The 22,934-nt window shown below is 44.3% G+C and overlaps 1 protein-coding gene across 2 annotated transcripts in view; it reads right to left on the bottom strand.

The window, feature by feature from the left end:
• Positions 1–22,934, bottom strand: part of slc2a9l2 (solute carrier family 2 member 9, like 2) — an 836,356-nt gene that overhangs the window by 30,817 nt on the left and 782,605 nt on the right. For both annotated transcript variants that reach the window (XM_085961684.1, XM_085961676.1), the window contains exon 12: positions 13,164–13,291. In XM_085961684.1, the coding sequence (XP_085817810.1) occupies positions 13,164–13,291 (128 nt within the window). The remainder of the gene's footprint in view (positions 1–13,163; positions 13,292–22,934) is intronic.

The raw sequence follows: 22,934 nt of genomic DNA, 5'->3' as shown, positions 1-22,934 counted from the left end.
CTCCTGAGGGTGGGTGCCACCAACTAACCCAGAATTATCACTTGTGCTACTTGGAGGGAGATGACACTGGCGCTGAGTGCCATTTCCTTCACCCCCAGAACTGTAGAATAGTGTCAGAAGAAGTTCTACATCCTCAGCACGGCAGGTAAGACAACACACTGCACATCTCTCTATTTTCTTCCTTGGTCCCCTTGGGCACCAGCACAACAACAACAACTTATATTTATTAGCGTCTTTAACGTAATAAAATGCCCCAAGGCGCTTCACAGGAGTGTTACATAAAAAATGTTTGTCACCGAGCCAAATAAGGAGATGTTATGGCAGATGATCAAAAGCTTGGTCTTAAAACAACACTTCCACAACTTTGCAATGTTCCCTGGTTAAGAGCGCCTCCAACTTCCTATTCTGAACTATGACTACACAGCTCCACTAACACACAACAGCTGTCTTGCACGACTCCAAAACCCCTTCCTCACCTGAACATCCTCACACCCCCACGTCTAATACTTCACCTCCCCTACTCCACTTGCAACACACTTCTTAATTGCCAACCGTACCCTCATTTAGTCGCTTGACAAAATTGTCCCTTAGAAGCACATAATCATTATAACAATGCTCAATTCAAAAAAAGTGATGGCATATCATTAACATCAATATAGTTGATGGATCCCCTCCCCTGTGGCAACAAGAGCAGGTTAGAGGCTAGGTATTCTGCGGCGAGTGTCTCACCTCCTGACTCCCCAAAGCCTTTCCACCATCTACAAGGCACAAGTAAGGAGTGTGATGGAATACTCTCCACTTGCCTGGATGAGTGCAGCTCCAACAATACTCAAGAAGCTTGACACCATCCAGGACAAAGCAGCCCGCTTGATTGGCACCCTATCCACCACCATAAACATTCACTCCCTCCACCACTGGCGTACCGTGGCTGCAGTGTGTACCATCTACAAGATGCACTGCAGCAACTCGCCAAGGCTTCTTCGGCAGCACCTCCCAAACCCGCAACCTCTTCCACCTAGAAGGACAAGGGCAGCAGGCACATGGGAACACCACCACCTCCAAGTCACACACCATCCTGACTTAGAAGTATATCACCGATCCTTCATCATTGCTGGGTCAAAATCCTGGGACTCCCTACCTAACAGCACTGTGGGAGCACCTTCACCACATGGACTGCAGTGGTTCAAGAAGGCGGCTCACCACCACCTACTCAAGGGCAATTAGGGATGGGCAATAAATGCTGGCCTTGCCAGCGATGCCCACATCCCATAAACAAATTTTAAAAAAAAATTTTTTAATTGTAGGAAATGTGAAAGGAGTTCCTGTCAACAAGCTCTGTGGATCTAAATTACAATCAGCAACTACATTTCTTTTTAACCAGCCATATTTATCGTATTGTGTTCTCATTATTGTTTTTCTGGCCAACTTTAGTTTAGAGCCTAAAGCAGTTGCAGATTCAGCTGTATGATTTAAGACGATGTGATTGATTAAAATCAAAGGACAGTTAATCACAGGAAATCACAGGAACCCCACAGTGCAGATAGAGGCCATTTCGGCCCATCGAGCCTGCACCGACACATATCCCACCCTATCCCCGTAACCCCACGTATTTAATCCCCCTAACACTAAGGGTCAATTTATCATAGCCAATCAACCTAACCCGCACATCTTTGGACTTAATGGTCCAGTTCATGTCCTAATTTCAAATCCAATCCTAACAATTGAATCCCAGTCTTGACTGAAATTGAAATCTGTGTCACCTTTGACTAGTTCTTAGCTAAACTCTTAGATGGAGACCATATGCAAGCAAAATACCCATTCTTGGGGGAGGGGTAGGGCACCTATGTTAGTTAATCATAGAAAGGTATTGGTGAATATGTGGAGAAGAGCACAGTTCAGGCAGCTGCCCTTTCCCAGCTGAAGAAGAATTAAGGACAAAGTGTGATGGGAGGAAGCAGTGATTCAAGCTCAGCGGTGAATCAAGGGATTGTCTGGTATAATCATGTGCATCTCACATTATATCAAGAGAGACATTTTCTTTCTAATTTTATCCTTGGATGTGAATACAAATCATGGTTGGCTAAATAGTTGTCACTATGGATGGAATAGTTATCACTGTTGGTTATTCAGCTCTGCAGGCAAATAACTGGTGATTTGTTTAACCATACCACTAAACTAAGCACTGGTGTGATTTACAGATGTCATTTTCTAGCTGGTGGTAACTTGAAGCAGAGATTGCAACAGCAGTTGTCTAAATCTGCATATGCCAATTTTTCTATCTCTTTTGAAAAGCCATTTCAAGTAGATCAGGCAACGGTTCACAATGAAGCATAGCAGCAATCAGCTATAATTGCAGCACATTTAATTTACCCTTTTATGCTGGTTACAAGCTGGTCTTAATCCACACCACTCTTTTAACTGGGTAGGTACAATAGCAAAATACTGCGGATGCTGGAAATCTGAAATAACAACAGAAAATGCTGGAAACACTCAGCAGGTCAGGCAGCATCATGGAGAGAGAAACAGAATTAATGTTTTGGGTCGATGACCCTTCGTCAGATATATTTATATCTTCACTCCCACGTTTGCTGAGTTTTCATTATATGCTAATGAGCTAGTGCAAAACAAGACTATTCCTCTGCTGCTGCCGCTGTTTGGAATTATGTTGATGCAAAGTTGGATTCAAAGACTGCTTCTGGTATCCACTGTATTCATAATTTATTTTGATTGTGTGCTTGGTGTGTGGTGGGAAGTGTGCATAGGCTCTTGTCTTGCTGGAGACAGGAGTTTGATATGAATGGAAATAATTATATTACCCAGGGTTATGGGCCAAACTACTATTGAATTATGGACAATTTATTCTTGTTCCTTCTAATAGGCAAGTTTTATCATAGGGTAATTTTGCAGCTAACATGCAAGGAACTAGGACCACACTATAATGAGTCGAGCCTTCCAATGATAAAAGTGGGGATTGTGGGGCTGGCGAAGAAAAGTAGGAACACAGTAAGTAAGGCAGAAGAAAATGTGTTTAATAATAGACAAGAATTTGGATTTCTTTCACATTTATATTTTATTCAATGTTGAAACATTTTTGTGCCTGTGAAAGCAAATGTGAAGAGTCACCCAGCACAGGTTTTCAAAGCCATCAGGAAACATGGGGGTGTCTCTTCTTTCCTCTCATTCCCACTAAGTTATCAAGGAAAACAAACATATAATAACCTCTATGAATCATATAGATTCATAAAATCATAATCATAGAGTTTGACCCATCGTGTCGGCTCTTTGAAAGAGGTATCCAATTAGTCCCATTCCCCTGCTCTTTCCCTGTAGCACTGCAAATTTTCCTTTTAAAGTATATATCCAATTCTCTTTTGAAAGTTACTATTGAATCTGCTTCCATCACCCTTTCAAACAGTGCATTCCAGATCATAACAACTCGCCGAGTAAAAAAAAAATCTCCTCATTTCACCCTGGCTTTTTTGCCAATTAACTTAAATTGGTGTCCTCTTCTGACCCTCTTGCTGGTGGAAACAGTTTCTCACTATCTACTCTCTCAAACATAGAAACATAGAAGTTAGGAGCAGGAGTAGGCCATTTGGCCCCTCGAGCCTGCTCCGCCATTCAATGCGACCATGGCTGATCATCCAAATTCAGTACCCTGTCCCTGCTTTCTCCCCATATCTCTTGATTGCTTTAGCCTTAAGAAATATATCCAACTCCTTCTTGAATATATTTAATGAATTGGCCTCTACTGCCTCCTGTGGTAGAGAATTCCACAGGTTCACCACTCTCTGGGTGAAGAAATTCCTCCTCATCTCTGTCCTAAATGGCTTACCCCTTATCCTTAGACTGTGACCCCTGGTTCTGGACTCTCCGACCATCGGGAACATCCTTCCTGCATCTAGTCTGTCTAGTCCTGTTAGAATTTTATAAGTTTCAATGAGATCCCCTCTCATTCTTCTAAACTCCAGCAAGTACAAGCCCAATCGACCCAATTTCTCCTCATACGTCATTCCTGCCATCCCAGGTATCAGCCTGGTGAATCTTCGCTGCACTCCCTCCATGGCAAGAACATCCTTCCTCAGATAAGGCGACCAAAACTGCACAATACTCAAGATGTGGTCTCACCAAGGCCCTGTACAACTGCAGAAAGACATCCTTGTTCCTGTACTCAAACCCTCTCGCTACGAAGGCCAACATACCATTTGCCTTCTTAACCGCCTGCTGCACCTGCAGGCTTACCTTCAGCGACTGGTGCACAAGGACACCCAAGTCTCGTTGCACTTCCCCTTCTCCCAATCTATTGCCATTCAGATAATAATCTGCCTTCCTGTTTTTGACACCAAAGTGGATAACCTCACATTTATCTGCATTATATTGCATCTGCCATGCTTCTGCCCAATCACCCAACATGTCCGAAGCATACTGGAGTTTCTCTGCATCGTCCTCATAGCACACACGCCCACCCAGCTTTGTGTCGTCTACAAGCTTGGAGATAATTACATCTAGTTCCCTCGTCCAGATCATTAATATATATTGGGAATAGCTGGGGTCCTAGGATCGATCCCTGCGGTACGCCACTAGTTACTGCCTGCCACTCGGAAAAAGACCCGTTTATTCTAACTCTTTGCTTCCTGTCTGCCAACCAGTTCTCTATCCAAGTCAATACCTTGCCCCCAATCCCATGTGCCTTAACTTTACATGCTAATCTCTTATGCGGGACCTTATCGAAAGCCTTCTGAAAGTCCAAATACACCATAGCCACTGGTTCTCCCTTATCTATTTTACCAGTTACATCCTCAAAAAATTCCAGTAGATTAGTCAAGCATGATTTACATTTTGTAAATCCATGTTGACTTTGTCCGATCCTGTCACTGTTTTCCAAGTGCTCTGCTATTACATCTTTTATAATGGACTCCAGCATTCTCCCCACTACCGATGTCAGGCTTACCGGTCTGTAATTCCCCGTTTTCTCTCTACCACATTTTTTGAATAGTGGGGTAACATTAGCTACCCTCCAATCCATGAGTACTGTTCCAGAGTCTATAGAATTTTGGAAGATGACCAGCAATGCATCTACTATTTCTAGGGCCACTTCCTTAAGTACCCTAGGATGTAGATTATCCAGCCCTGGGGATTTATCGGCCTTCAATCCCGTCAATTTCCCTAACACCATTTCCCTACAAATACTGATTTCTTTCAGTTCCTCCCTCTCATTAGAACCTATGTTCCCCGACATCTCCTGGAGGTTAATTGTGTCCTCCTTTGTGAAGACAGAACCAAAGTATGTATTTAATTGGTCAGCCATTTCTTTGTTCCCCATTATAAATTCCCCTGATTCTGACTGCAAGGGACCTACGCTTGACTTCACCAATCTTTTTCTCTTCACATATCTATAAAAGCATTTGCAGTCAGTTTTTATGTTCCCTGCAAGCTTACTCTCATACTCTATCCCTACTTTCCTTTTTTAGCCACGGTTGAGTCACCTACTTTGTTTTATTTTTACGCCAAACTGGGATGAACAAATTCTGTAGTTCATCCATGCGATCTTTGAATGTTTGCCGTTGCCTATCCACTGTCAACCCTTTGAGTGACATTCCCCAATCAATCCTACCCAACTCGTGCCTCATACCATCATAGTTTCCTTTATTTAAATTCAGGACCCTAGTCTCTGAGTCAACTATTTCACTCTCCATCTTAATGAAGAATTCTATCATATTATGATCGCTCCAGCCCAAGGGGCCTCGCACAACAAGATTGCTAATTAATCCTTTCTCATTACATAATACCCAGTCTAAGATGGCCTGATCTCTAGTTGGTTCCTCGACGTATTGGTCCAGGAAACCATCCCATATACACTCCAGGAATTCCTCCTCCACATTATTGTTACTAATTTGGTTTGCCCAATCTATATGTAGATTAAAGTCACCCATGATAACTGCTGTGCCCTTATTGCACGCTTCTCTAATTTCCCTTTTAATGCCATCCCCAACCTCCGCATTACTGTTTGGGGGTCTATATACCACTCCCACTAACGTTTTCTGCCCTTGGTATTTCTCAGTTCTACCCATACAGATTCCATATCATCAGAGCTAATATCCTTCCTTACAATTGTGTTAATCCCCTCTTTAACCAGCAATGCTACCCCACCTCCTTTTCCCTTTTGCCTGTCTTTCCTGAATATTGAATACCCCTGGATGTTGAGTTCCCAGCCTTGGTCACCCTGGAGCCATGTTTCCATAATCCCAATCATATCATATTCGTTTACCTCTATTTGTGCAGCTAATTCATCCACCTTATTATGAATGCTCCTCGCACTAAGACACAAAACCTTCAGGCTTGTTTTTTTAACGCTCTTAGACCTTTTGGTATTATTATTTACTGTGGCCATGTTTGATTTAAACCCTTGATTTCTCTGACTGCCACCTTTGTTTTTCTCCTTCTGGCCTTTTGCTTCTATCCTTGTTTCCCTTTCCTCTGTCTCCCTGTTCAGGTTCCCAACCCCCTGCCATTTTAGTTTAAACCCTCCCCCAGAGAACTAGCAAGCACTCCCCCTAGGACATCGGTACCGGTCTTGCCCAGGTGCAAACCGTCCGGTTTGTACTGGTCCCACCTCCCCCAGAACCGGTTCCTATGTCCCAGGAATTTGAATCCCTCCCCCTTGCACCCTTCCTCTAGCCACGTATTCATCTGAAATATCCTTCTATTTCTACTCTATATCAGCGTTTTACAGCTGTTTGAAGCTGTCAAACACTGACAATCTGTACTCCAAGTTAATTCCTTCCTGTCAGGATGACTTAAAGATCTCCCTGGAAGAGAAAGCTGAATGCTGGAACTTTTGACAGATCATGGCCATTCTGCTTTCTGTGCCGGTGAGATGAGGGACTCCCGAGACCTGATGGAAGGAAGGCTGTAAAGGTATGTAAATGTAAATAAAACTTCTTTAACCGCACCAAACACACTTACCTCTGCACTCATGTACCCATCACTCACCTGAACACCGGACATCTCGACCCCTCCAAGCCTTTCATTCCGACGACCCAACTCGCTAACTTGGCGTGGTTTGGAGCCATCGGGAATCCCACATTTCAACAATGAAAATAGGGATTAGGCTAAAAACTGCCTGTTAACTACCTGTTAACAGGCAGTTAATTGGCTCTAATCCCCTTCCCGCCTCGGTGAGGCGGGTCCCAGTGTGGGTCGGGTACCCGCCTCCTTTGAAACTGGCATGGAGGCGGGTTGGGGGCGGGATAGGTTCGTGCCCCCCGATTTTGGGATTTTAACCCCCCACACACCTCCAATTAGCGAGGCGGGCCGTCGGGATGAAGGGCTTGGCGGGGTCGAGATGTCCAGTGTTCAGGTGAGTGATAGGTGCATGAGTGCAGAGGTAAGTGTGTTTGGTGTGTTTAAAGTGTTTAAAGAAGTTTTACTTACATTTACATACCTTTACAGCCTTCCTTCCCTCAGGTCTCGGGAGTCCCTCATCTCATCGGCACAGAAAGCAGAACGGCCGCGATCTGTCAAAAGGTCCAGCATTCAGCTTTCTGCTCCGGGGAGATCTCTAAATCATCCTGACAGGAAGGAATGAACTTGGAGTACAGATTGTCAGTGTTTGACAGCTTCAAACAGCAGTGAAACGCTGATATTTCATCTGTCAAAAGGTCTTGACAGATGAAATATCAATCTGTGACATCACCTGTTGCTGGGTGGCCCTTAATTGCCTGCTGAGCCTGCTGGGTGGGCTCAACAAGATCAATCAAGTCAAAATCGGGTGGGTTGGCTAGAACTCGATGGAGGCGGGACTACAACCCCGAAAGTTGTAGTCCCGCCTCCTACCCGACTCCTCAATGAAAATCCAGCCCCTTAAGTTTCCAAAATGGCATCTGCACCCAATATTTGCACGTGCACTTCCAGCATTGGTCAGTGGATAACTATCTGAAACAGAAACCTCGGCTGATTTTTCTCCTCCATAACCAAAGGACATCAAGGCGATATGTAGCTCCTTTACATTCACCCCAACACTTGAATAATGGTACAGTTCTTCACGGATTTCCCCTCTTTAAGTTAACCCTATTTCCGCTGTTTGTCTTAGATATTATAAAATATTGCAGCCACTCAATCAATGTGAACACATCACAAAATACACATTAAACAATGCCAACATTTCAAGTGCATAGTTTCACTTGTCCACATTCCCAGCAGACAAAATAGGCTGAGGTCTGACTACACCGATTCTAACAGAACAGTATGCACTGCTGTTTATGTTTCTGTTATTTACAACTATAATCCTGAATTGGTTGTCTCATGTGTTTTGGAATACTCACATGACTTTGTATTAGTGAGCTTATACTAAACTCTGGAACTCAGAAATAATTGTGCAATATTATCCTTAAAACGGATGTATACCTTCTTTAAAATAGTGGACAGTGTAATATACTATGAACATGTTAAGCATGTGTATGACAATGTGGCACAGTGTAATTTTCAGGCTCCTGATTCTTATTACTACTTCTCGTTTGATCTCTAATTTCATTGTCAATAATTTGACCACTCAGCCTGATATACACATAAGGGCGGAGTTTTCTGTTTAGCTTCCCATCCTGCCATTTTCCACCCATTCTCTTTAATGGATGAAACACTGTGGGCTGGCAAGTGCAGAAATGGAAAACCCTGGCCAAGGTATCAAGGCACAACAATTCATACAAACTCGGTAAACAGGACAGACAAAGAACAAAGTTCAGGGCCGCGATTTCGCCATCGGAGGCGGGATTGCAGCGGGAGAGGTCATTGGCGGGTCCTGGTCCCGGATCCAGTCTCGGTCCCGGCTCCAGCCCACTCTGTGAAAAGGATTTTACATTGATTGGGCTTGTTAAGCTGGCCGTGAGAGGTTCCCAGCGAATTAAAAGGAAGCGGGTCTGGTGACTTCATTTGATGACGTGTCATCAGCCGGTTTCCTTAAAAGGATCATGTCCACATTGAGTTTGACAGTTGTGCTGTCAGTGTTCTGCAGCATTGCGTTGCTGCAAAGACTGACAAGCACTACACAAAGGTGCATGGCTGCACCCAGGCTCTCGCATGACTCCCTCCATATGCTTATGTCACAACACGCAGGGAGGGTCTCTTCCCTTCCCATGGGCGGAAGAGATCTCTCCAGGACACCAATGCAGCCTGGCTGCACATTGCACAGGAGGACACACGCAGGGATGTCATCAGGAGGACCCGGCTGTAGTGACGCAAACCTTTCATTGATCTCAGTAGATCACAAAACGTTAGTACAAAGCCACACTCAACCTCGTCCTGCTGTGCCACTCATCACATTCCCTACAGTACTCCTGCACATATTTACTCACACCAACTTACCTTGCACCTCCACCCATCCCTCTCTATCTACATTATCACTTCCCCATCTCACTAGCCACCCCTCACACTCACCCTCATCCTAGTACAATCATACCAACTAACAACACAGAAGGGTAGGCACTTGGGTGTTTTATGCAATGTTCATGTAAATTTTCTGTTAATGTGTTGTCAAACATTGAAAATTTATTTTCAACACTTTACCTTATTGGACAGATCTGTGCTCACCTTTGGAAATGTCTTAGTGAGTTCCAGTGAATGTTGAGACATAACTTCACCTCCCCCCCCCCCAAAAAAAAATTGTGATGAATGTGAAAGGAATGGCTTGGACATTGTAGGGATGCTTTATGGTGCTGGTGTGGGGTGGTGTCAACCTGGCGTATCATGTGGCAGCCAGCTTGTACAGCATCAAGTGAAGTAAACCTGGCCATGGTGATGCCATCGCTGGCCTCCTGGGCAGCAATGTTGTCTAACAGCTAGACAGCTAAGATTCTAACAGCTAGAATCTTATTTTTGGTGGACCACTTGAAACCTTCTCGCGGAGCCCTAGCTGACACTGCCCTCTGCATTTATTACTGACTGGCAGTGATGCCCTTTGCGAACTTATTTATAGCGGGAGGGCGGAGCTTTGGGAAAGCAGCTCAGTGCAACCAATAAGGATTGAGGGCGAGGAGCGCAGAGCCTATTAGAAGTCGGGAGTATCTCAACCTGCTACAGTGTAGCTCACGCAGCGCCAGCTCACACAGCCTGAGCCTGGGTATTCCGCAGCGCAGCTGCAACATGACTGTAGACTTGCACAAGTGACTGAGGTGGACGAGAAGCCAGCGCAGCCCCTCAGCGTCAAATATGATAACATGGACATAGATGTGCTGGGTAAAGTGCTGACCCTGGTACTGACTGAGCCGAGCACACAGGAACCGTTACAGAGCTTGGAGCATGCACCAAGAGGCAAAAAAAAGGATGAATTAATCTGTGTGCAAGGTGTCTAATGGCATGTGTGGGAATCAATCCAGCTGCTGGAAATTAATAATGCTGATGGGGGGAGGGACCATCGTCAGGCTGACCTTAATATTGGGCTATATGTTGTGTGCCGTTGAATCACTTTTGGCTTCTGTTATTATTAAAACTGGATTTCAATTTAATAACTATTGGAAAGCAAACTGAATAAATACTGAAATATTTCTTTAAAAGTGACTGCAGTAGAAGCTGGGTTTATTTTGCTGCTGCAAAGCTGGCTGCCACCTTCTTACACTGTGTCTGGGCCTCCTGCACGATCCCGTTCGACTGTTGGTCGCAAACTTTCCAGCGATCGAAAATTAACAAACCCCTTTTGGGGATTTTGGTACTTTTTCCTAACTTTAAAAAAATGATGTTGAGTGTTTATTAATATTTTTATAGACATCTCCGTTTATGTCGAGTTCTGCGTAGTTTTAGAAACGTGCAGCTCTTTGTGGGATACATTATTTATAATTTTATGCTGAAAGCTGGGGCAAATCCCTTGGGATATTTTCCTGCTCCGTCGCAAGCTCAGAAATTTCCCGGTCACAGTGTACCAAAATTGCTCTGCAGTCAGTCCATTGACTACCATGGGACTACCACTTACAAGTCTGAGTAAACTGATTTAGTGTTAGCAAAAAAGGCTAGGGCCTTGCCACAAGATCCTGATAATTACAAATGAGGTAGGCCATTCGGCCCACCTTAATTCAGCCATCCAATTTTCACATTAAGTAAGTAAAATAAAAATAATAATAAATATATATGTTTAATACAGCAAAAATACTTGCATTGTGTTACAGGGGCTGTGGACTTTTTATAATACGGGAGGGGGGCCTCAGAAGCAAAACGTTTGAGAACCCTTGCTATACATGATGCTAGACGGTCAGCAGTGGACTATGATCAATAATTCAATCAAAAGGTTCAGATAATTAAAAAAGAGAGGCAAGATCAATCGGTTTCTTCATCAACTGAGCTCCAAGACTATATTAATGCCAATAATTCACTTGCAGACATCCAGGTCAGGATTCTCCTCCAAGGCAGTTTTCCAGCGGGATAGGATTTCCACCCAATTTTCTGCAACCCAGACCCACTTCCATCGGCTCATCAGAAATGCATGGAGGGTTTCCGGTGGGATTCCAGCCATTGAGAGGGAGCCTACCAGTGCAAAGAGCAGCATATCACTGGTACTGTGCAGGGATGCCACTGCAGTACCAGAAGAGCTAGTGATGGACCTGAAAGTGGCAAAAGCGTCCTGAAGGTAGGAAATGATGTCCCACTGAAGGCCTCAGCTGAGATTGGGAGCTTTTAGCAGGTAAGTGTTGGGCCAAGACTAGACGGAACAAAGGACTATACAAGGCTCCCCACCACGGGGGCACCTCAAGGACACTACTGTCGCTTCCTAAGGCCGATGACCACTTCCCCCATGGCGGCTCCAGCAAGCAGCAGGTAGTCAGGAGGGAAATTGTTGGGGGCTTGTTCCCACCCCCAGCCCTGCACCATTTACATGTGGCAGGCGGGGAAGGAGCAACCAGTGTTGGGCTCAATGGGGGCAGGGGGAGGAAAGTACAAATCAGGAGGTGGGTGGCAGGCCTCACTGCCTGCAGTGATCTATGGTATAAGAAAAATTCCTTTTTTTAAACAGCTGCCTCTTTCTTTTCTCTTGGCTGCTCATTTTGTCATAAGGACTTTGCAGGATATCAGATCTGCGACCTATAATCTCATAAAATATGGATTCTTTTGAATGGCTAGTTACTGCTATAAGGTCATACACTAATGTCTAATAAGTCTGGAATTGCAAGCCATACAATATAGGGACATGGGATTATGCGGGGGTTCTACCGATTTCCCACCAAAGGTAACTGGGAAAATCCCTGCGGAATTTCAGAGCGAGAATTTTTCTCCCCCGTCTAATTTTGCCTCTTGAAAGTACCGATTAACATTGAAATATGGTTCTAAAATGTTGGTAACCCTGTGTGTGAGTCTAGAAAGTGAGCACTTGCAGGCTGTTCGACTGTGGAGGCTATCACATCTGATCTTGATCATGTCCATACCTGATATTCACACGGGTGCATTTTCCAGAAAAAGTCACTGAATAGGGAACAAGAGCTGAAAGCCTGGCTGTTTTTTCTCCCTCAATACTTCAGAGGTGCTGAGGTCAATTTTTGTGCCCCTACTGTTTACATGCCTGTGATTCACTAAATCACCACTGATCGGGGATCATCCATGTCTGTAGGATTCAGTTTGACATTAGTCAACGTTCTTTTCAATGAATTTTAACTAGCATTGTGGCATCAACAGATAGCTGCACTTTAGTCTTTTTTGGTGTATTACCAAGAAGTTTAAGATAATTGGCAAATGAACCAGGGGGGAGATGAGGAGAAGTTTTATTGCTCAGCGAATTGCTATGATCTGGAATGCACTGCCTAAAAGGGTGGTGGAAGCAAATTCAATAGTAATATTCAAAAGGGAATTGGATAAATACTTGCAAAGGAATATTTTGCAGGGCTATGGGGAATGAGCAGGGGTATGGAACTAATTGGATAGCACTTTCAAAAAGTCAGCACAGGCACGATGAGCCGAATGACCTCCTTCTGTGTTGTGTGATTCTATGACATGATCAAGTACTGCTCTGGTAGAGAAGGGGAATGGCAGGATTTGTTTTATATAACCAGTGGCTCGAAAGAAGAGCAGTATGGGACCCAATCTGTTTTACTATTCAGTACTTTAGATATCACAAGACTCCTTGCTAGGATTGTAATGCTAGTTATATTTTACTTATGCAGTTGCAAGAGTTTCCATTTAGATCATACCTGGATAAAAGGAAAGAGAAGTCCAACAAAAAAGTTAGAAAGCCAGATCACTGTGCCACCAATCATGAATGCAGAAGATCGACAGGACTGATCAAACATCTCACCAGTGAGGACAAAAGGAATCCCACCTGAAATTAAGAGAGTGCAACAGTCAGAACTTTAAAAAATATTGGTTAGTGCACTTTAGAGCATCATAGAAGGGTCTAACCCAAGTGAACCTGATAAAACCACCACGTTCAAGAAACGATTATGACTTTAATTGCTACTTTAAATGCATATTGTGTTAGAGTTATAGACAACTCTCTCAGCACTCTCTTATCAGACACTCCCCATAAATAGTTAATTGTAATCTTTTTTGCAGAATTAAAAATAGGTACACAGTTTTGTCCAATGACAGGATGACCATTAAACTTCTGAATGCAAGATGAAATATTAAAATCACAAAATGCATAGACCCTGAAATTCCGTGGGCTGTGATCTTGAGTGTTGCATCAGAATCTTGCTACTAAGGGAATCAGATCTCTTGCCACAGGTGGGGCCACATGCATTCTTGTAGACACAGGTATGCCTCATCTCTCTCATAGTACAGCCTCCACTGAAACATTTCCTTGGGGGTTTTGCCAGTGTCCTGCCAAAGTTACAGAGGGAGACCAAGTAGAACTCCTCTGGAATTTTAGGGTCATAGTCTAACCACCATTTCTAGTCGACCATTCCTGCAGACATGACATATGAAGACAGTGACATTAATCAGTATATCACACAGAAGACAGCAAGGGCAGCATTAACTTATCCTAGACACATCTTTTGTTTCTTTACTTGTCCCTTTACCATCCCCTTTTGCCTTGCACCATCATCCTTTTTGTCATTTAATCTCTCCTACCCTCCACCCTATCACTGACCTTCCCTTTTGTTCCTTCCTCCCCTCCCCCCGTTCCCTGCCCCTACTCTTGCTTAAAATCTGTTACATCTCCAATTATTTCCAGTTCTGACGAAGGGTCATTGACCTGAAACATTAACTCTGTTTCTCTCTCCACAGATGCTGCCTGACTTGCTGAGTGTTTCCAGCATTTTCTATTTATAGTTCAGATTTCCAGCATTCGCAGTATTTTGCCTTTAACTTATCCCATTATGCTTTCATACATGAAGTAATTTAAAATAGAGAAATGTTGGCAACTACAGAACAATTATGAATTTAACATATCCACTGAATGAACTAAAATATTTTAAACCTGGTCATATTTTAGGAGGCAGAAAGTTTACTGTAGTCCTCAAACTATTGAATTGTACTCATTGCCATGTACTACTTGAGATTAAATAAAAATATAATGCACAATTTATTCTAGCTCTGAAACATGCTCAACCATCTCATTACAAAGGGAGTTAAATTTATGACATGCAGATGGAAAATGCTGTTTTATTCCCACTTCCCCATGTTGGGGTAATTTGACGGGCAGAGGAAGACTCGTTGGTCCATTAAATTTGCCCCACACCATGATGGCTGGCGCATCATGACGAAACACATCTTCACTCCCCACCCTGCCTCTTCCCCTGCAGCCACATGATCTCCTGGGAGATGCAATAAAACAGAGAAAAACACTGACAAGATCCCATATTGTTTTAGGCTACAGTTATACAATAACAGCAACAACTTAGTGCAAGTTAGTATGTAAAAAAACTTAAAAACAGACTAAAAAGTAATTACCTATAAATAAATATAGACTAAGATAAGGTAAGGACCAAAGATAAAGAACTAGGATAATTAAACCGGGTTTAAGAAAGTGTGAGATTTTCCAGTCGTGTCCATTCGGCTGGGGTAAACAACTCCCGGACCCGGTGACGTCACAGGACAGCAGATTGGTGATTGGTTGGTGAGCAGCACATTTTTTTGATTTTCTAAGCTAGGAGAGTGGTGTAAACTAGAATGTGGGGCCTAGAAATTCCATACCTGCATGCTGTCTGTTAATACTGGTTGCCTGTAAAAAAAATGGTGGTCGCCTCTGGTGCAGGACATGAAGGCCGCCATTTTGATAAGGGCCATAGTGCAGCTGTGGACAGTGCTGGCCCCTGAAATGTAGGGGGAGAAATTCGGTATCGCCCCGTTTGGTGCGCAATTATCGGCCAGGCGCAAAGTTTAGCGCCTGGTGCTAATTATCGTCTCCGACTGCAAACTTGGCTTCTATCGCTCCTGGAGGTGATTAGAGCGCTAAATCAGGCACTACACACCTGTCTTAAGGCGCTAACGCCGAGAAGCGAGGCGCTACCCCAAGCGTTGGCGAAGCTCATGTGATGTCAGTCAGCAATGGAACACAGACACACTGGCGCCAGCCAGTTCTTAAAGGGGAGGGTCGATCTTGCTCTCCATCCACACCCTGCTCATTGCAGCCTTGAATCTCGGCCTGGAGAGACTTGTACATCAAATCTGCTGGAAAGAACAATGGAGAGGCCCAGGGAAAGAGCTCAGAGTGCAGCCCCCATAGTCTCTTCTAAATCGATGCAAGGAAGGTCAAATCAAAATGAACCTGTAAAGTGCTGCTCAGTACCCAAAACTCCTTCACACGGTGTTGAATCTCTCCAGAAGAGTGTCTCTCTCTCTCTCAGAATGCGTGGTGCAAAAATGTCGCCGACAAAAAAAGGCAGGAAGCGGTCACCTTTAAATAGCGCTCCCCCAGTCCCTTCCCCACTGCAAAACGCTCCCCTCAACCTGTCGTTGCTAGCGGCAGGCGGTAAGGCAGGGGGTGCCACTCAATACCTGGTCCGGGGCGCTACCGGGGCATTGCATGCTCGACTGACGTCACGATCTGCGGGCGCAGGAGATCGTGGTGGTAGTGTTTAGCGCCGCTGCAGAATGTCTGGTCAATTTTGCGAGCGGCGCAAACATCGCCGCACCCAGGCGCTAGTTGTTTTGCGTCCCATTAGCGCCCTCTTAGGGAGCTAATGGGAGGCACAAACCAACCGAATTTTCCCCCGTAAAGTAGCAGATCATAACGCCAATCGCTGTGCAAATCCTGACTTAACACCACGATTGCTAACTTGGACATTTTCGCATGCCGTAACACTGGGCCCTAAGCACGCTCAGAAAAGCATGCGTGAAGCAACTCTGCAGAGACACTGTCAGCGCTTCTTAAAAGGACACACACATCTTTCAAGTAAGTTTGGATTTAAGCTTTTGGACTTTTTAAAAATATTTTATTGAAGTAATGGCTTGGTATAATATGTGTTAAAAGTTTTTAAAGTGTGCAGGGAGTGCAGGGATTACTGCTGGATGCTTGCAAGGCTGCGGATGATAAAATAAGTCCTCTGAGAAGACAGAAAATGCTGGAAAGGCAGGTGAGGCAGCATCGGTGGAGAGAGAAACAGAGTTAATTGTCTCAGGTCGAGATGCTGCCTGACCTGCTGAGTATTTCCAGCATTTTCTGCTTCTATTTCAGATTTACAGCATCCACTTACAGGGGGAAGAGGAGGCAGCACGGTGGCATAGTGGTTAGCACTGTTGCCTCACAGCGCCAGGGACCCGGGTTCAAATCTGGCCTCGGGTGACTGTCTGTGTGGAGTTTGCACATTCTCCCCGTGTTTGCGTGGGTTTCCTCCGGGTGCTCCGGTTTCCTCCCACAGTCCAAAGATGTGCAGGTTAGGTTGATTGGCCATGATTAAAAATTGACCCTTAGTGTTAGGGGGGATTAAATACGTGGGGTTACGGGGATAGGGCTTGGGTGGGATGGCTGTCGGTGTAGGGACCGGGTGCTAGGGTTTGGATGATCAGCCATGATCTCGTTGAATGGCGGAGCAGGCTCGAAGGGCCGAATGGCCTACTCCTGCTCCTATCTTCTATGTTTCTATGTTAAGCAGAAGAGGAAGACGCAGAAGAGGAAGAAGCAGAAGAGGAGGAAGCAGAAGGAAGGATGCAACCCAAACAGCCCCTTTCTGGCTGGGATATCCGGGATGGAATCATCCGCCTGTGGTACCAGTGACCACAACCCCAATTTCCCGTTCAACATTTGTCCCACACCTTACCTTCCCTGTTACTGACCATCAAAGCGCCCTCTTGGCCACAATGCTGAAATAAAAGCCACCACAAAGCAAACTTTCCAATCCAGCTTTATACATCTATCCATCCAATATGACATCAAGAAATCAACTAATCACCCTTATGCATTCCCTTAGTGACTGTCTTTTATGTGTCTTTGCCTATCCTAGTGATGTCACACAGTGCTACCCCTGTGGATGCAGCATGGCTGGTGGAAGGCTGCTGACTTTCAGTGGGGGACACTGCAGATGGCCTTGCAGGTTGACCTTGAGGAGCTGGTACTCGGAGTGTCAAATCGAGTGATGTTGTTTCTTCTTCTTCCTCTTCTTCTTCTTCTTCTTCTTCTTTTTCTTATTCTTCACTCTCCTCTGCCTCTTCTCAGTCAACCACTGGCTGGGCAGGCAGGATTTCTTGCATGTGTTAAATGAGGAGGGCACAAGGGTAGAGTTGTGGTGAGCAGAGGACGGGAAAGCAAGAGCTGAATGCTTACACCATGCACAACTTGTAAATCAGAAGAGATTGTGGGATGAGGGAGAAGTGGGATGTGAGAAGGAGCGTACCGTATGCGGATACCAGCATCTTGTATCCTTTCAGCCCTGCCACTGGCCAAGGGCTCAGCCATGCCCCTGCAAAGAATGAGCAGCACCATCTCCTCCAAGGGGATGAGGTGAAGCTTGGAATGTAAGGTGTGCCTCGTGTTTGGTACAGATTGTTGGTAGGTGACTGATGGGGGTGGGTTGTGCAATGAGCATTGTGTGAGGCTAATGGTGCAATTGGTAGGAGATGGCTTTTGAAGGTGCATTCACTGACCTTGACTGCTGGTCTGAGGTCATGAATATGATATAATTGGGATTACAGAGACATGGCTCTAGGGTGACCAAGGCTGGGAATTCAACATCCAGGGGTATTCAATATTCAGGAAAGACAGCAAAAAGGAAAAGGAGGTGGGGTAGCATTGCTGGTTAAAGAGGTGATTAACACAATAGTAAGGAAGGGTATTAGCTCTGATGATGTGGAATCTGTATGGGTAGAGCTGAGAAATACCAAGGGGCAGAAAACGTTAGTGGGAGTTGCATACAGACCCCCAAACAATAATGCTGAGGATGGGATGGCATTAAATGGGAAATTAGAGATGCATGCAATAAGGGCACAGCAGTTATCATGGGTGACTTTAATCTACATATAGATTGAGCTAACCAAATTAGTCACAATACTGTGGAGGAGGAATTTCTAGAGTGTATACGAGATGGTTTCCTGGACCAATATGTCAAGGAGCCAACTGGAGATCAGGTCATCTTAGACTGGGTGTTATGTAATGAGAAAGGATTAATTAGCACAAATACAACAGCAAAATACTGCGGATGCTGGAAATCCAAAATAACAACAGAAAATGCTGGAAAAACTCAGCAGGCCAGGCAGCATCCATGGAGAGAGAAACAGAGTTAACGTTTCAGGTCGAAGACCTTTCGTCAGAATTGGAAAAAAGCAGGAAATGGAATAGATTAGCCCCCTAGGGAGGAGCGATCATAATATGATAGAATTCTTCATTAAGATGGAGAGTGAAGTATTTGACTCAGAGACTAGGATCCTGAATGTAAATAAAGGAAACTACGATGTTATGAGGCGCGATTTGGCTAGGATGGATTGGAGAACGTTACTTAAAGGGTTGACGGTGGATAGGCAGTGGCAAGCATTTAAAGATCGCATGGATGAACTACAGAATTTGTTCATCAATGTTTGGCATAAAAATAAAACAAAAAAGGTGACTCAAACATGGCTAACAAGGGAAATTAGGGATAGCATAAGATCCAAGGAGAGGACATATAAATTGTCCAGAAAAAGCAGCAAACCTGAGGATTGGGAGCAGTTTAGGATTCATCAAAGGAGGACAAAGGGATTAATTAAGAGGGGGGAAATAGAGTATGAGAGTAAGATTTCAGGGAACATAAAAACTGACTGTAAAAGCTTCTATAGATATGCGAAGAGAAAAAGATTGGTGAAGTCAAGCGTAGGTCCCTTGCAGTCAGAATCAGGGGAATTTATAATGGGGAACAAAGAAATGATTGACCAATTAAATACATACTTTGATTCTGTCTTCACAAATGTCGGGGAACATAGGGTCTAATGAGAGGGAGGAACTGAATGAAATCAGTATTTGTAGGGAAATGGTGTTAGGGAAATTGACGGGATTGAAGGCCAATAAATCCCCAGGGCCTGATAATCTACATCCTAGTGTACTTAAGGAAATGGCCCTAGAAATAGTAGATGCATTGCTGGTTATCTTCCAAAATTCTATAGACTCTGGAACAGTTCCCATGGATTGGAGGATTGCTAATGTAACCCCACTATTTAAAAAAAGGTGGTAGAGAGAAAACACGAAATTATAGACCGGTAAGCCTGACATCGGTAGTGGGGAAAATGCTACAGTCCATTATAAAAGATGTAATAGCAGAGCACTTGGAAAACAGTGACAGGATCGGACAAAGTCAACATTTACAAAAGGTAAATCATGCTTGACTAATCTTCTGAAATTTTTTGAGGATGTAACTGTTAGAATAGATAAGGGAGAACCAGTGGATGTGATGTATTTGGACTTTCAGAAGGCTTTCGATAAGGTCCCGCATAAGAGATTAGTGTGCAAAGTTAAAGCACATGGGATTGGGGGTAAGGTACTGACTTGGATAGAGAACTGGTTGGCAGACAGGAAGCAAAGAGTTGGAATAAACGGGTCTTTTTCCGAGTGGCAGGCAGTGACTAGTGGCATACTGCAGGGATCGGTGCTAGGACCCCAGTTATTCACAATATATATTAATGATCTAGGCGAGGGAACTAGATGTAATATCTCCAAGTTTGCAGATGACACAAAGCTGGGTGGGCGTGTGTGCTGTGAGGAGGATGCAGAGAAACTCCAGTATGATTTGCACAGGTTGGGTGATTGGGCAGATGCATGGCAGATGCAGTGTAATGTGGATAAATGCGAGGTTATCCACTTTGGTGGCAAAAACAGGAAGGCAGATTATTATCTGAATGGCAATAGATTGGGAAAAGGGGAAGTGCAACGAGACTTGGGTGTCCTTGTGCACCAGTCGCTGAAGGTAAGCATGCAGGTGCAGCAGACGGTTAAAAAGACAAATGGTATGTTGGCCTTCATAGCAAGAGTACTCGAGTACAGGAGCAAGGATGTCTTGCTGCAGTTGTACAGGGCCTTGGTGAGACCACATCTTGAGTATTGTGTGCAGTTTTGGTCGCCTTATCTGAGGAAGGATGTTCTTGCCATGGAGGGAGTGCAGTGAAGATTCACCAGACTGATACCTGGGATGGCAGGAATGACATATGAAGAGAGATTGGGTCGATTGGGCTTGTATTCGCTAGAGTTTAAAAGAATGAGGGGGGATCTCATTGAAACTTATAAAATTCTAACAGGACTAGACAGACTAGATGCAGGAAGGATGTTCCCGATGGTCGGGGAGTCCAGAACCAAGGGTCACAATCCAAGGATAAGGGGTAAGCCATTTAGGACTGAGATAAGGAAGAATTTCTTCACCCAGAGAGTGGTGAACCTGTGGAATTCTCTACCACAGAAGGCAGTTGAGGCCAATTCATTAAATATATTCAAGAAGGAGTTAGATATATTTCTTAAGGCTAAAGGGATCAAGGGATATGGGGAGAAGGCAGGGACAGGGTACTGAATTTGGATGAACAGCCATGATCTCATTAAATGGAGGAACAGGCTTGAGGGGCCGAATGGCCTACTCCTACTCCTATCTTCTATGTTTCTTTGTTTCTATGAAGCTTCTTTGGGCACTGGAGCCAGGTCGTGGGGGTGACACTGCTGGCACTTACGGCCTCGGTGATTTGGTCCCACATCGTTCTTTCTGGAGGGCCTCCTGGGCCCTATGTGTAGAGGACCTCTCTTGCAGTTGACCCCTAGCACAAAGCTGGAGTACTACGTGCGACACCCTGGGTGCCCCTTCCCTGGCTTGTTGAGCCATTTTTGTTAGTGCTGAAGCACTTATATCATTTTTTTACGTGTGGAATGTAATTCAGCTTTAAGAGCTGGAGAGTGCCATTTCAGAATTATTTTTAATGTTTATTTTTTTCAGAAGGTATTTGAGGTCTAAAGGCTAAAGACTGCCTATTCATAAATGATTTTTATTTTTTCATGTTTGAAGGCATTGCCCCTTTAAGGGATCGAGACTGCTTTCTAAAATGACAGGCTAGATTTAAGAGAACGCTGCCTTGCTCCAGGGATGCTACGGCTGCATTGGGCCTCCTGCTGGGTCTACCGCCGGAAAAAAACACTACAGGTTTTGTGCTGCGCTAATGTTAATCAGCAGGCAGCATCAAAATACTGGTGCTGCCTGCGCTATTCTTGCGGGCAGCCATTAACTTCAGCCTGTGGTGGCACCGGCAGATTTCGGCCCACTCGAAATTCTAGGCCATAATTTTATAAGGGAGTGGGTACGAGCAGCATTTCCCTTGCCTTCTTACAAATTAGTGTCCAAGCACACATGTTCAGAACTCAATTATCACTATGCTCAGTGCGTCAGAAGTATAACTTGACCAGAGTTTCTGTAGTAAGACTACAGCTTTAGATGGTAGATCTGTCCAATCCCAAAGAGGAAAGCTTAGTAAATAGCAGCTGGTTTGGAGCATGTTGTAAGGTATCAAGAGTTTCAGAAGATGTCGGATTATTAAAATGTTGATAATTTATTACAATTTTTACAGCGCTCTTTAAACCAATTTTTTTTGTCATAGCAATATCTTGTTTGCAATTCAGGTTTGCATCTTCTGCTATTAAAGACAAGCGTTATAGAGCATTTGAGACAATGGGCCGGATATTCCGATCCCTACGGGTGTCTACGCGCTGTGTACCCACCCATAGGGACATCGGAAATGCCGGTTTCAGGCATGCACAGCACATGTGCTGGAAACCGGCATTTCCAATCTGTCAAGAGAGTACTTGACAGATCCTCCGGCTGCCCTGGAGAAGTGCCACTACGGGCGGATAGTTCCACTTTTTGGAGACCCCACGACCGCAGAAAACCCTTACAATTCTTATGCCTGGTAAGGCCTGCTTTTATCAGGATAAGAGTTGAAAAAAGTAAAAAATAAATTTTCACTGATTTATCATTTAAAAATACTTTAAAAAAAATAAGTTTATTTTTAGCCCCGTAAAAAACTTTAATTATTTTTTTCAAAAATTTAAATTTTTGTTTAAAATAGTTAATTTATTGTAATTTCAAGTCATTTTAAAAATGTGATTTTTAAAAAAATGTTTTTAAAGTTTTACTATGTTTTGGGGGTGATTTCCATTCATATATTTGACAGGTCTTCCTGTCAAGTGTATGATTGATTGGCTCCCCATTGTCCACGTGATCCCAGGGACACTTCGAACTACATGCGCCTCTGGGATACATGGGCCCTGCGCCCTTGGAGTTTGGAGAGGCCCAGGATCGGAAGTGTGTGCGTCCTGGGAGCCCTCGGGTAAGAGCGTAGATTTTTCCAGCTCGCAGTCCTCCGCCCGCAGGAGGCCTGCGATCGGAATATCTGGGCCAATAAAAATACACAACAGTGTGTGACAAGGCTTGGAGTTCAGACAATATTCGCTAAGCGCTTAAAGGTCAGTGTTATGGCACTGAGCAGCATCTGAACTCCTTGATGTTGCAGATGTGTAACACGTAACTTTATAACATACTGTATATTGTTGGCTTTTCCATGTAATCTCTGAAACTTAGCCCTTAATG

The sequence above is a fragment of the Somniosus microcephalus genome, chromosome 2 (genome assembly GCF_052327205.1).
Source record: "Somniosus microcephalus isolate GS21.2 chromosome 2, FLI_Smic_1.0, whole genome shotgun sequence".
Classification (NCBI taxonomy): Eukaryota; Metazoa; Chordata; class Chondrichthyes; order Squaliformes; family Somniosidae; genus Somniosus; species Somniosus microcephalus.
Note: the sequence above shows the minus strand (reverse complement) of the source record. Positions and strands in the feature narration are given on the sequence as shown.